Source organism: Ambystoma mexicanum, chromosome 2q, assembly GCF_040938575.1.
Source record: "Ambystoma mexicanum isolate Mex_15411 chromosome 2q, UKY_AmexF1_1, whole genome shotgun sequence".
NCBI classification, from domain to species: Eukaryota; Metazoa; Chordata; class Amphibia; order Caudata; family Ambystomatidae; genus Ambystoma; species Ambystoma mexicanum.
The window spans coordinates 191,998,376-192,013,697 of NC_090924.1; the positions used below are offsets into that span (position 1 = coordinate 191,998,376).

Genomic DNA, 15,322 nt, shown 5'->3' on the forward strand with positions numbered 1-15,322 from the left:
GTGCATGCGTCTGTCAAAACAGAATCCATCAGATGGGAATGTTTACGTGCATGGACACAAGTGTCTGAGGGCGCGTCGAGACAGGGAGGGCTCAACAAGGCCAGATAGACGATGGTCCCACTATGGCAGCCCTGCATCACATAGCGTAGGGGAGGCGGATAGATCCCAAGAAGCCCTGTACATGGCAAACTCTGTATCAAATCACCTGCCCATGCATCCATTCATCATTCCCTCATCCCGGGATTAAAACGCCTGAATATTTACTCACATAACATTAGAAATATCCATTGAGTCTGTGCGTTATGCAGCCTGCAAAATCCACAGTGCCCCAGCCCGTAATTCCAGTGTAGTGAAGTAACATGTATTTGGGAACGTCCGGCCTCATCGCCCACGTCGCTATTGCGCATCCCAAACTATTCATATCAATCATTGCATCCTCGCCATGGCCCCTGTCTCAAGGACATTAAACAATAGAACGTTATATTTGCAGTCAGACCTGTGGGCATTTCCTCGCCGCTAGCTGAAAACCGAAAGCGCCGCCCTTCGAATTCCTCATTTGCAACATCACGTCGAAGACGCATCTGTGGCCGTTTGAAATCACTAATTATTCCATCGAGTGCGGCTGTGTGTGAAAATGGCAACTGCCTTCACCCACAAATGGGACGCCCCGCCCGTCGTTGCAACTCGGTACAATGATGCATGAGGGCCCACCGTTACTCGAGTACTACGTTCCACTGACCCTTCACAAGTCTGTTCGCGACTGCAGATAGTATGTGAAACAATGGAACCACAGCAGAATGAACATATCAACCAATCTTACACGGCCATCGGGTACAAATACATGATTGCAATAGCAAGATGCCATTCCCCGAATTGCAGCGTAGTGCGCGGGACGTGCTCGGCCAAAGGGGAGAGCAGTTTGCACAGGTGGAATTAATCACCACAGGTGGAGGCCATACAGCCTGAAAACACATGAATTGCACAGCCAGTCTCCTCCCACAACCACACCGAAATGCTACCGGCAGGACTCGCGATGTTGGCCCTGGGGGACCTGATAGCACTGCAAGTACTCCAACTCCAAGAAGAAGACGAACACCAACTACAACCGGCCGCACGGAGGAGACGCAGGAGGAGGCCAAGGCAGGGCCAGCAAGGGCCGCCAGCACAGCCACTACCACCACGCAGGCAGCCCGCAATCCCACGCCTCCGAGCACATCCGTTCAACCTCATCACTGATGAGCAGATCCACACCCTCTACCGTTTGGACCGGGACACCATAACCGCCATTGTGGACATGACACAGGCTGACCTTGTCAGCATGATAGATAGCCCAACCGCCATCCCACCCCTACTGAAGGTGGTGTCTGTACTCCACTTCCTGGCCACAGGCACCTACCAGCACACAGTCGGACAGTTGCATGGCATTTCTCAGCCACTGTTCTCACGGACACTATTGCAAGTGCTCGATGCCCTCCTGCAGCACGCAGACGACTACATCTCTCTACCACGCTCGGAGCAGGAAATTACCAACACAAAAGTGGGATTCCATGCACTTGCCGGCATACCGGGTTGCATTGGTGCCATCGACTGCACCCATATGGAATTGGTCGTCCCACATGCCATGGAGGCCCAGTACCGCAACCGAAAACAATTTCATTCCCTGAATGTACAAATGGTGTGTGACTCCAACAGGATCATTACACATTGTTGTGCCAGATTCCCTGGATCAACCCATGATTCTATGGTCTTGAGGAACTCTACAATACCACGCTACATGGAGCGACACGCAGGGAACAGATCCTGGCTACTCGGTGAGTCTCATTACATGCATGATAATGTGGGGTATGTGAATCGGCAATGACCTGGCAGGAAGGGGGGGGGGGTGTGCGTACGTAGCAATGGCATTCCACATCATACGTTTCTCGTCCACATACAGGTGATGCTGGATATCCACTGAAGAGATGGCTCCTCACACCAGTCCGGAACCCACGGGACCAGCATGAGGAGGACTACAACCATGCCCACTCACGTACCCGTGTAGTCATTGAACAGGCATTCGGCCTACTGAAGAGTCGTTTCCGCTGCCTCAGCAGGTCTGGCGGGGCACTCCTGTACCGCCATGAGAAGGTTGCAAAGATGGTGATGGCATGTGTCATGCTCCACAACATGTGCGTACGTAGAAATGTGCCCATGCCCCCTGACGCAGAACTGCAAGCACCTGATGATGGTCATGATGAGGGTGGGGATGTGGCAGCACCTCATGGAGTCTGCGAGGCACCGGAGGGCCGTGACATTCGTCAGCATCTCATTGATGTATGCTTCTAGCACTCACGCCTGGTGGCTGATACATGGACACGGGACTCGTGGCACTGTGTGTGTCTGGGACATGCACAATATGGACTGCACGCCTATGATGGCCTAGTACACAAAGATCAATGTCCACACATCTCATTGGTTGAACGTGCACTGTTTATGGCATATGTGATTTCATGTTGTACACCCTATCGACCCGCCACCCAAGTGAGCCCAACACACCCCCTCCACCCTCCTACCTCCCCCCCGAACACCAGTGTCCAAAGATGCTCATTGTCAGTGGACAGTCGCTATTGCAAGCCCCCTCTGCGGGTATCAGGGGCACCCCTGCCTGTGGAGCGCAGGTTCCTCCCAGATCTACGTTGGGGGCTGCCCTGGACGGAACTTGCAACGGATGATGTCTCTGCCTGCTCACGTCTATGCATGTCCCTAAGGGTTTGCGAGAGCTCAGTGAGCACACGGCGCACTGCGGCAAGTTCGGCACATACGTCCTTGGACGTCGCATGCAGTTCCCCCCTCAGGCTCTCGGTGCTTCTCTCCATTTGGACTCTCAGGCTCTCGGTGCTTCTCTCCATTTGGACTCTCAGGCTCTCGGTGCTACTCTCCATTTGGACTCTCAGGCTCTCGGTGCTACTCTCCATTTGTGCCCTTAGTGTCTCTGTACCTCTCTCCATTTCTGCCCTAAGTGTCTCAGTTGATGTTTCTATGTCTGCCTTAGTGCCCCCACATTCATCGGCATGGTCCTTGAGGAGCGTGGCCAGTTGCTGCTGTTGCACGATTAACTGGTCGAGGGACTGTTGCCTCTGCTGGGCCATGGCCATTTGCGGGGGTGTCACAGAGGGGCTGTTGTCCTTATGTTGCCTTGCCACAGGGCTTGTGGGGGATGGCCAGTCGTCGTCTTGTGGGTGCCCCTGCGTGGTATCCTCATGTTGTACGGGATGGGACAGACAGGGGGATTGGGATAGGTCATGGATGGATCTGACTTCGACATCCCCGTCTTCTGTGTCGGAGCATGCTGCCATCAATGGGGTGTCACCTATGGTGCTGCTGCCACCAGAGGCAGTGCCTTCTGTGGCATCCGTTGGGGGGACCTGTGGTGGTGGTGTTGTGGGCATGCTGGCTGCTGGGGTGCCTGTTGATGTTCCCTCCTCTGTGCTGCCACCTGATTTGTGCTGCTGCCGTGTCTTGATGCGTGCAGCTGAGGTGGAGGGTCTTTGGCCGTTGGTCTTGGCCCTCTTTGCAGGTGTGCTGGTAGGGGTGTCCTGAAGCTCGTCGTTTGGATCGGACCCTGTGGTGGAGTAAAGGAGGGCGAGGGTTATTGATGGGTCTGTGGGAATTGGAATGGCATTGTATCACATGCATTGGGGTGGTACCTGAGGGTGATTTGGGTCGGGGCCTTGGAGGTGCTTTCATTTGTGTGTGGAGTGAGGGTGCAGTTGTTTGGCAGCCTGCAGTTAGGGTGTGCCTGCTGCACGTGTAGTGCGTGTTTTAGGGGTTTTTAATTATTTATGTATTTATTGTGGGTTTTAACGTGCGCTATCAGGCCGATGTGTGTGGACGTTCTCCTGGACATGTGTTTCTGTTGCACTATGTGGACGCATGGTACTTCACATGGATGGACTTTGTGGATTTGGCATTGTTTTATTTGGCCCACCTACCTGAATCTTCGGATGTCTGCACTCCTTTCTCCATCCCTCCGACTCCCTCTATGCTCTCCATTCCGATGGTGGAGGCACAGATTTCTTCCCAGGGGGTCAACTTGATGGGTGATTCAGGACCTCCCCCGGTGGCTGTGGCAATGTTGCGGTTGGCAGAGAGTATGCTGCGGACGCGTATCCGCAGGTCGTCCCATCGCTTGCGGCATTGCTGTGGGGTGCGGTCCCCACCGCACTTACCCGCTGTGCCACCAGAGCCCATATGGCCTTCTTGTTTGCAAGTGCCGTCCTGGTCATTTGCGTGCAGAAGACGACGGCAGCATTCTCCTGGAGGGTCTCTGTTAGCACGGTGAGTTCCTCACGGGAGAAGTGGACCTGCCGCTTGCGGTCGCACGCTTTCTTCGCTACTTTTCCCATTTTTCTTGGTTTCGCTAGGGTGGATGACGGGTTGGGGTGTGTTTCAGGGTAGTGATTTTAGTGGTTGTGTGGTTTTAGTGGTTTTATAGGTGTACGGCGGGATGTTTCCCGTTCCGGGCCCATGTTTTTACTTCCGTTTCCGTATATTTCCGGTCACCGTACTTTCCGGTAGGCGCACACTGCGGTGTCCGCTGTGATGGGTGGCGGTATTGCACCTAGGGCGCCGTACGGCGGCGGTGTGGGCCGTTTTGGGGTCATTTCCGCCATCGCGGACTTTGCACTTCCGCCATGCCGTGGTGCTCGTGCCCGATGGGTCGGAATGGGCCGCACTTTGCTCCTTCGTGCAATGGCGGAAACGCTATTTACGCTGTGGCGGTCCGGTCAGTCACTTTCCGCCAGGGTCGTAATGAGGGCCATAGTGTTTCAAAGTCTGCATGTGTTATAGAATGATGTTTGCGTTCACAACTAGAACACTAATAAGATTCACTAATGGAGGACTCCCTTTATGAATCTCAAATATGGAACAGGAAACTATAAATAAAACAGGGCCACGCCATAAAACCAGAGTGGAAATTGAGTTCTCCAGTTCTATAATAAAATCCCCCAGAAGTCTAAAAAAAATTCCATAGAATGAAATAGGGCCTGATATAAGTTGCTTAAAACCCAACATTTTGAGAAAAGTCTACAATATCTTTATTTAATATAGAATCCTCATAATCAAGATGAATATAAAAATCACTACAGATCATTTTTACGGTGATATGAACATTTTCGGGGGAATTTGAGACGATTATCTCCAAGCCGAGTCTTCCTTTTTGGGATATATGAACTCGTAGAGGAAAATACAGAGGACAAGCCCTTTCTTCACATTCAGGGAGCTTGGAGAAGAAAGTGTAGCATTTTTCCCTATCAAGGTCACATGCTGGGGAAGCAGGGGTGTCATGCCCTTCTCCCAGACAATGCGCTATAGAAGTCAGAGAAGAACAAGTTACTTACCAACTATTAACGTTCTTTCGATTGGATGTTCCTCCAACGTATTCCACATCTTGGACATGTAATGCCTACAGCTGTGTATTCCAGAAACTTTTTCGGCAGAGGGCGTCCTGTGTCGATGGCGTTGGATCGATGTCCCTCGAAGGCCTCAGTTGAGGGCGACGTCACCGGATGTTATAAATAGGACGCACGTGCCCATAGCCTCAGTTTATGTTTTTTCCTCCATAACGTGTTGCACCAATCCAATACCAGCTAGACTGCACATAGCCTTGCGGAAACGTAAGCTGCAATCGCATAGGAAATCCTCCAGAGGGGCAGGCTGGGAGGGCGATGTGGAATACGTTGGAGGACCATCCAATCGAAAGAACGTTACCAGTTGGTAAGTAACTTGTTCTTCGAATGGATTGTGTCCTCCAACGTATTCAACATCTTTGACAGACTCCGAAAGCAGTACCAGAAAATGGAGGAGGGAAAATAATACCCAAATAAAGAATAAAGAACCGCCTTACCAAAGGCCATATCTCGACCATGGATCGTATCCAGGGAATAATGTTTAACAAAGGTGTGGATAGAAGCCCATGTGGCTGCATCACAAATATTCCTAATAGGAACTCCCCGTTGTAGGGCTGTGGAAATAGCCACGCCCCTAGTGGAATGAGCTTGCAACCCTTCAGGAGGGTCCTTAGCCGCCAATCGGTAACATTCAGTAATAGTGAGGAGAATCCACCTGGACAATGTCTGTTTAGTAACAGCCTGGCCCAATCGTTGTCCAGCATATCCCACAAAGAGTTGATCGTCTACTCTGACCCTGGAAATCCTAGAAATATAAAAGCTCAGAAACGTCCTAGGACCCTACCTATGGAGAAGCTCCTCTTCCTTACCAGGATGAGGAGGAGGATAGAAAGAAGGAAGAACCACTTTCTGGCTCAAATTAAATTCAGAAACTACCTTACGTAGAAAAGAAGGACGTACCATAGGTACAACCCTGTCCTTGTGGAACACAGTAAAGGGTGGCTTAGATGAAAGGGTCTGCAATTCACTCACTCTGCGAGCGGAAGTAACCGCAACCAAGAACACTGTCTTGAAGGACAATAATATCAAAGGACAAGAGTGCAAAGGTTCAAACGGAGCACCCATAAGAAATTTCAAAACCAAATTCAAATCCCAAACTTGCACCTGGAAAGGGGACGGCGGGAACACATTAGTCAGAAATTGAGAAATCAAAGGAATCTTAAAGTAAGAGCATTCTTCAGACGAGCGCTTAAATATAGACAGCGCCACCAGGTAACCTTTAATGGTACCTACTTGAAGGCCCCTGTGGGCCAAAGAAAGTAAAAAAGACAAAACTATGGGAATGGAACATTGAAAAGGATCAACATTTTGTCCTCTGCACCAGTACGGCAACGGTACAGGGATTTTGTCGCTGGCCTTCTGGCCAAAAGCAACACCTCCATCACATCATCCGGGAGGTCCCAATCCTTATAGCTCAACCTTTTAGATACCAAGCGTGAAGATTGAGAGTCCTGACCTCTGGATGGAGAACCTGAACCCTGTCTCGCGAGAGCAGATCCTCTTAGTAGGGAAGACGGCATGGAGGGCAGATGGACATTTCTAGAAGGTCTGGGTATCACGCTCCCCTGGCCCAATCCGGAGCAATGAAGATCATTTGGGATCCGAAACCGTGCAGCCTCTGTAACACTTGAGGAATGACGGGGACTGGAGGAAACGCGTACAGTAGTGGGAATGACCAATCCACTACGAATGCGCCTCCTAAGGCTCCTCTCGTAGGAAATTCCCTTGAGCAGAACCTCTCGCACTTCCAGTTGGTACTGGTGGCGAAGAGATCCACTTGTGGGGTTCCCCAAAGGGCGAAGATCTCCAGAAGGACTTCCTGAGCCAACTCCCACTCGTGAGAGATCGTGCTTTGCCTGCTCAGAGCATCCGCCGCCGCATTTTTGTCTTCGGCCAGATGAACTGCCAAGAGCAAAATTTCCTGCTGGATGGCCCAGTACCAGAGCTGCATTGCCTCTCTGCACAACAGGAGTGACCCTAGCCCCCTTTGTTGATGAGGTAATGCATGGCCACTGTGTTGTCCATCATGATCAGGACACTGTTCCCCCGCACAGATGGCAGAAAAGCCTTCAGAGCCAGTCTGCTGGCCATCAGCTATAACAGGTTGGTGCAGAGTCTGGCCTCCGACGACGACCAACGACCGCTGGCGGTCAAGTCGTCTGCATGAGTGCCCCATCCTGTGAGGGAAGCATCGATCACTACAGTCACCTCGGCCAAGGTTGCCGAAACGGCTCCCCCTTCATCAGGTTCCCTTTGTTGCCCCACCACAGAAGATCCTGGGAGACCGAGAGTGGAATCTGAACGGGATCCGACATCTTGCCTGAGAACTGCCACCACTGCATCTTGAGGACCCGTTGCAGGGATCTCATCCTCAGTCTGGCCTCTGGCACCAGAAAAATGCAGGAAGCCATATGGCAGAGCAACCTTAAGAATTTGAAAGCCGAGAGACTCTGGGCATGTTGAAACTTGTCCACCATCTGCACAATGTGATGAGCCCTTACCTTGGGAGGTGAGCACTTCTCCAAAGACGTGTCCAACACAGCCCCGATGTACTGGAGCTGTTGGGAATGTGTCAGATGTGACTTCTTGAAATTGTGGAAGAAGCGGAGGGAGCGGCAGGTGAGACTGAGCTGATCCATGCTTGCTCGGGAGAACTCACACAGATCAGCCAGTCGTCCATGTAGGGGTAGACGTGAATCCCCCCTCGCCTGAGATACAGTGCCACTACCACCATTAGCTTGGTGAAGACCCTCGGGCGGAATGGCAGGACCTGAAACAAAGTGCGAGTCGCCAGCCATAAACCTTAGGTACTTTCTGTGCTTGGGATGAATCGGCACATGAACGTTAGCATCCTGTAGGTCCAGAGACACCAACCAATCCTGAAGTTGAAGGGCCTGGAGGACTTGAGAAAGAGTGACCATCTTGAACTTGTCCTTCCAGAGAAGTTTGTTCAACCAACGCAAATCCAGGATGGGTCTCAATCCCCTGTCCTTCTTTGGGATCAAAAATAAGGGGAATACCATCCCTTGTTCCTCTCCGCTACAGGCACCAATTCTATAGCACCTTTCTCTAGCAGGGTCAAGATGTCCTGCACAAGGAGCGGATCCGGAAGCTTCAAAGAGAGATTCCCGGTGGATTGTCGTGAGGCCGCTTTAGGAAGGGAAGGCAGTAGCCGTAGGCGATTGTATCCAGCACCCACGCATCCAAAGTAATGGCTCGCCACTCTTCGAGATGCTGAGACAGTCTGCCCCCAACCGACGAACCATGGGAGATGGCCTCATGACTGTTTTGGAGCAGCTGCGGCAACGCCTGAAGGCAAAGAGGCAGCTGCCTGAGCGGCTTTGGTAACTCCATTTCTCCGACCACCATGGGTACTTTTACGCTGACCCCTTTGACTGGCGGCCCCTCTCGTTCTACCAAAGGAAGAGTAGTAACGAAAAGAACCTCCCCTCCACTGCTGTCCTCTAGGACGAAAAGGCAGAGGTTGACACACAGCTGCATTCAAAGATTTAGCAGCAGCTTTTGAGGTCTGCAACCTCTCAATGCTCTCGTCAGCCTTGCTGCCAAACAAATGTGTGACATCAAAGGGCATGTTCAGAAGACGGGTTTGCACATCCGGAGCAAAACCCGACTTCCGCAACCATGCAAATCTGTGTATAACGGTGCTCGCAGCCATGGACCAGCTAATACTGTCGGCCGTGTCCAAACCCGACTGAAGGGATTCACACATGGCATCCTTGCCATCTTGCACGAGAGCAAGGAACCCATCCCTTTCTTCCCTTTTGGGAATATGCTCAGCCGCTAGAGAAACACAATTCCACAGAGTGTGTGAAAACCTTGCCAAGGCACAAGTGGAGTTGGCAGACTTCAACGCCATTCCCCCCGCAGAAAACACCTTGCGTGCCCAACCGTCAAAGCGTTTGTCGTCCCTATCAGGAGGGATGGTAGGGTACGCCGCCTGCATCGAGGTGGCCATAGCCACCTGAACCACCAAACTCTCGGGAGTGGGGTGAGACGAAAGGTAACTGGGGTCGCTACCAGAAGAGCGGTATTTTTTGGTTAACGATTTGTAAACAGCCGGAAGAAATTCCTGTAATGTCAGGTGAAAAGGTAAAACCGGGTCAGAGGACGGACCTTGATCTAAAATATCAGTCAGATCATCTTGCACAAAATACTTCAGGAGGACTGGACCAGCCCAGATACTCCGTGACCCTAGCCATGAGCCTCCTGTTAGACGACTCAGCATGAGCCCCAGGCTCAGGTCTGCCAAATTCCACTTCTGGAGAAGTGTCCAAACCACTAGCATCATGAAGAGTTTGCCTCAACTCATCCAATTGACTGTCTCCAGAAATGACAGGAGCCACATCAGGCTCAACAGGGTCCATATCAAAGTCTGACCTTTCCTCCTCCTCATATATGTCATCCAGAGGGAGGGAAAAGCCCTGCTTTGGGACAGATGAGGGTCTGGAGTCCACCACAGGCCTCACAGACTTATAAGGAGCCTTCCTTGGAGGATTCACAGTATCAGGAATCTACAACGGTAAATTTAGGACAAAAAGCCCCAAAGGTGTTGAGGGCATCGGAGGCTTCGGCATCGACGTTGACAATGGCATCTAGGGCTGGAAAGAATGCAAAGCTTTGACGTCGGTATCCGACGGACACGGCACCGACCTTGAGCCCTTACCCGGTTTCTGCAGTCTCGCTGGAGACAAGGACCGAGACGGGAAGCACGTCTCTTACGACTGTCCTAAGTCTTGTCCGAATGGGACCTTGAAGGTTCCAAATGAGCATTGCATCGAGGACCCGAGTCTGAAGGTGTGCGAGCCACGGTAAAAGACCGTTCCTTGCCAGCTTCAATCAGAAGGTGTGGATGGAACTGTGCCCTGCGATTGAAAAATCGCTAACATCTGCTCTCAAAAGGCAGCCCATTCCTCCGGAGTCGAGGACTTTGTCGGGCAAGCCACTTTCCTTGTGGCTCCATCCTCTGAGGAGGACGCGGAAGGCGACCGGTGATGGCGCTTCCTAGAATGCCAAGACGAGGACGACGAATGGCGGGAACCACTCCGGGACCGAGAACCCTGGGACTCCTCCCGAAGCAGAGAGTCACCCCTCGAATTGTTGGCAGACATCCCCTTGGACGTCGATTTACGGGACTTACTGGGTTTAGAACCGTTACCTACCTGAAGCTTCCCCTTATGCTCCTGCAAGGCCTTAGCAGTCAGCGACTGGCATTTCGAACAGTCGTCAGTGTTGTGGCTCTCGCCCAAGCACCACAAACAAATGCGATGCGGGTCAGTAATCGTCATTTTCGACTTGCAGTCCTGGCAAGTCTTGAAGCCAGACCATCGAGTCGGAGGGGTTGAAGAAGAAGACATATTCACAAGGAATACACGAGGCGCGCTGAGTTTCTGAAGCAAACACGTTTGCGGAAAAAACGGAACTGAGGCTACGGGCGCCGTTCGTCCTATTTATAACATCCAGTGACGTCGCCCTCAACGGAGGCCTTCGATGGACATCGACTCAACGCCATCGACGCAGGACGCCCTCTGCCGAAAAAGTTTCCGAAGTACACAGCTGTGGACATTACATGTCAAAGATGTGGAATACGTTGGAGGACACAATCCATTCGAAGGGGAGTTCATTTCAAAATGGCTCACAGGCCAAAATAAAGACTTACAAGGTCATTACGACCTTGGTGCTAGTTGCACCAACTTTACCACCATGGTGTAAACTACGTTTACACCATGGTGGATGGTGGATTTACCGCCCCATTCCAAGGTGAGTGGGGCGGTAAATCCCCATTTCCCATTTTCCCTTCCCCATTCCCATTTTTGCCCCATAGGGCATAATGGGAGTGTGGAAGGCGCTAATTACGCCGCCGTAAATTACGGCGGCGTAATTAGCACCATGGCGGGTTAGCGCCATGGATTTTAACACCTGCTAAAAGCAGGCGTTAAAATCGGAATCAGGTGTTAAGGGTTGACGGTGGCGTTAACCCTTAAAGCCTGAGTTGTAATGAGGCCCTTAGTCTGTACCTACGGCCAGAATGAGTGTGGGTGAAACTGTGAGGGCAAGTCACAGACTAGCCTTCTCACATCTGCGGATTCATGTGCACATCCTCACAAAGAACCAGGTCCAGGTTAATGGAACACTGTCCTATAAAAACCTGTATGCTCAGTTCAGTTTTTTGTAAGTTTGGAGACAGAGCTGGTGAGAGGAACTGAGAGTAGAGTGTCAAGATAAACCATATACGGATTAGGTTGGCGAGATAGACGAAAAGGAGGTTAGAGAGAGAATGAGGTGGTAACATCAAGAGGTGGTTGAATCAGGAGGGAGTGCAGGTGATAACATCAGGAGGTGGAGAGAAAAAGAAAGAAGGGGTGGTATAACAACAGGAGCTCATTGTAGAGAAAGAGGAGCAGGAGGTTGTATAACATCCAGAGGTGATTAGAGGAAAAGAGAAAAAGGGAGTAACCTCAGGAGGTGGTTGGCTCAGGAGAGTGGTGGAAGTAGGAACACCAGGAGGTGCATGAGAATGGGAAGGAGAAGGAGAAGGAGAAGGTGGTATAACATCAGGGGCTAGTGGGAGAAGGAGGAGGAGGAATGAACACTATCAGCCAGCCAGATAACTCAGGAAGTCACTGGTGGACTGAGATGGTCCTTTACGGGTGTTGTAAACTGTGGAGGTGTGGGCATTAGATGAAAAACATGGTCCTGAAACCTGCAACAGACTTCATAGAAAAAAGAAGGAGGATTCAGGATCCCCTGTGAAACAATAACACACTTTAGGGAAAGGAAGGGCTTATTAACCCCTCTGAAAACAAATAGCAACATTAGAGAGGCAGAAGGCTTCAGGAACCTCTTTGACCTCTGCAAGAATGGAGAGTGAATAGAAAAAGGATTTGGGAACCTCTCTGTTACCTACAATGGAAACTAGAGACAACAGGTAGGACTTGGTGTGTGACAATGGTTACAGTAAAATTAACTAGCCACCCTCACGCATATCCTTCCTGCAGGTCTTTGTCAAGGGATTCTGACTGCATTTGAGTTCTCACTAAACGCTCACGCTGAACTGGCCAGGCTATTATAAGACACCATGAAGAGAGAGTGCAACATTTATTAAGCAGACAGCTACAGTTAATCTTATTAATGAATGAAGGGCCACCAAACAAATCTAAGTGCTCTGTCTGCTTTATCTCTTGCCTTTTAGCTGTATTATATCTCACTGCTTACATTCGTATAGCTCTAACTAAGACACACTGGAGGACACTCTACAGTCATAAGGGTTCCTTCTGGTTCCTCAAACCTAAGAACACTTGCCTGGTACTTAAAGTCTGCGCACCACCACACTTACTTGAGGGATGCCATCTCACAATTGAGGCTCAGGGAGTGCAAATTCTCAATAACCAACACCCACTTTTCCATAGCTCTCAACTCACCCGCTTTTGGCGGGTGTCACCCGCCTTGAAAGCAGATGAACCACCCGCCAAGTCCTTCATACGCCCATTCACTTCTATGGGCCTCTCACCCGCCAAAAAGAAAATCGGGGGTTTTCACCCACCATGCTGACAAAAAAGGTTGGGAGCCATGCTTTTCAGCTTAAATATTTGAAAGTAAAAATGCAGAATAATGTTGCAAGGAAAATCAGCATGACGGTGAGGTCAACTTTGTCAGTGAGAGACATCAGTAAAAGAGTTCACATGCTTTTTATATGTTTTGGGAGAAATAAAGGCAAAAGCGTGACTTATGACAAACAATGCCAGTGGTGGGGAAAAGTCACAGACTCCAGCTTCTGGTGCAAGGTAGCTGTGCAATTTGGTGGATTTTTAACAGGTTATAAGTGCATTGCACTTAAAAATCACCATCTTTAAGGAAGGAAGAACTGTTGCAGAACGCTCTTGTGTATTCTCTACTTTTCGATTGCAATTTAAACAGACAGCTACAGCAGAGCTCTGGGCGTTCATCTTTCACAGAAGGCCAGCACGAGGTCAATCCCAATCGCATTTCTCTTTTCGTAAAAATGCAATGGCATTTCAACTAAATGTTTCTTTGTCTGGGAGCCCCGTGTATTCTTCCTTGTGGATAGCAACTTCCAGTTGTCCCAGGTATTCCCCTCAGCAATATTTTCTCTTCCAGAAAATCACTTTCTTGCCTCATTCACAGCTGCACAAGAGGGAACAACATCTACAAACACATGGTCCCCATATATCCTCTAATTCTTAAGATGCACCAGCAGAAGCCACCATTGTTAACTCACCTTACCATTCATGAGCGAGTGCCCCACTTCTCTGATGAAATATACACAATGTGCTTCGGCTTGCCTCTGTTATCCTAGCCCACAGCCACACTATCTTTTTTCAGGGAAAATATTTCACTTCCTATTGTGATTTAAGCCAGAAAGTGAAGGGCCTGAGATCCAACCGTGTAGTCCACAGAATCCCACTACCACAGCCCTCAGCTCCTACAGCTGACACTTTTCTCCATACAGACTCACATCAAAGAACTCAGCTGTGTTTCTTCAATGTAGTGGGCTTCTCAGCATTGGTTGTGAAGGTGCCTCCATGTGTGACTAAGAACATCTGTAGAAACAATCCCATATTTGGACATGTCACCTCACAATCTTAGCAATGAGCGGCCTATGCACTGTCCACAGCATGCAAAGGATCAAAACATTGTTGGAGTTAGCATGAAGCGTACACCGTACACCCGGTCATAGTTGCAACCCATTGGCTGATTGGGAATTGGCATAAACAAATTAAGTCCGTGGGCCTCATTCCGAGTAGGGCGGTAAGGGATACAGGGCACCGATAAGGAGACCGGTGCCGGTAATCCCTTACCGCGCTACTACGAGGTCCCTTAGCGGGTCCCTCCTTTAACGCCTGGTCTGACCAGGCGTTATGGACGGGACCGTTAAGGGACTTCAGAGGTAATAAAGGTACCGCAATTTGCGGTACCGTTATTAGCGCCTTCCCCATTCCCATTGAGCCCTATGTGGGCTCAAATGGGAATGGGGAATGGCTTTTTCAATGGGGACTTAACGGTCCCGCAAAGGTCGGACTACACCGGTAAGTCCCCATTGAACCAGACCGCTGCCGGACCTGTTATTGGAGGCAGTCATGGCGCAAATAGCGCCATGACTACCTCCAATCTCGGAATGAGGGTCCATCTGCTTTAAATAACAAATAAAGAAATAGTCAGAAATTAAGTTGCACTTTTGCATGCAAGACAAAATAGGAGGACTAAAGCTTGCCTTGTGTAATCCATGATTGTATTCAGCCGATGTGCTATCGTTAAAACAGTACAGCCCTCAAACTGTGCTCGGATAGTCGTTTGAATAAGGGCATCGGTTTCTAGATCCACTGCGGCTGTGGCTTCATCGAGAACAAGGATTTTGCTTTTTCGTAGAAGAGCTCGAGCCAGGCACACCAACTGCCGCTGACCGACACTGGAATAAAATAATGGACAATCCATCAAATCTGGAAAAATACATTGCATTAAGGAACACCAAATAATCTCCATGAAACTAAGGTGTAAAATAATGCATCAATTTCAGGAAACCAAAAAACCCAGAATCTATGTCTTTTGGTAATCTTTCAGCCCACTCCCTAAGGCCTACCTGAACACAAAAAATCTTGAAATACAATTTGAAATAGCCAACATGTAGTATTATATATCCCTCCAGCCATCCAGCTGAAAACAAACATCATTGGTTAAACGATATTTGTTTTCACCCACTAACCACCATTCCCAACATATTTTGGAACTGGTGCAGTTATATAAACAAACTCCGGTCCTAGAATACATGAGGAAAGTGTTGGAAGTGGCTGACAAAAAAGATCATTTACCCAACAAAGTTTGTTTTCAGCACTAAA

The 15,322-nt window shown here is 49.9% G+C and overlaps 1 protein-coding gene across 2 annotated transcripts in view; it reads right to left on the reverse strand.

Moving 5' to 3' along the window:
- The window catches only part of LOC138569274 (multidrug resistance-associated protein 1-like), a 1,459,677-nt gene that overhangs the window by 114,476 nt on the left and 1,329,879 nt on the right, over window positions 1-15,322 (reverse strand). For both annotated transcript variants that reach the window (XM_069647112.1, XM_069647111.1), the window contains one exon: window positions 14,701-14,895. In XM_069647112.1, coding sequence (XP_069503213.1) covers window positions 14,701-14,895 — 195 coding nt within the window. The remainder of the gene's footprint in view (window positions 1-14,700; window positions 14,896-15,322) is intronic.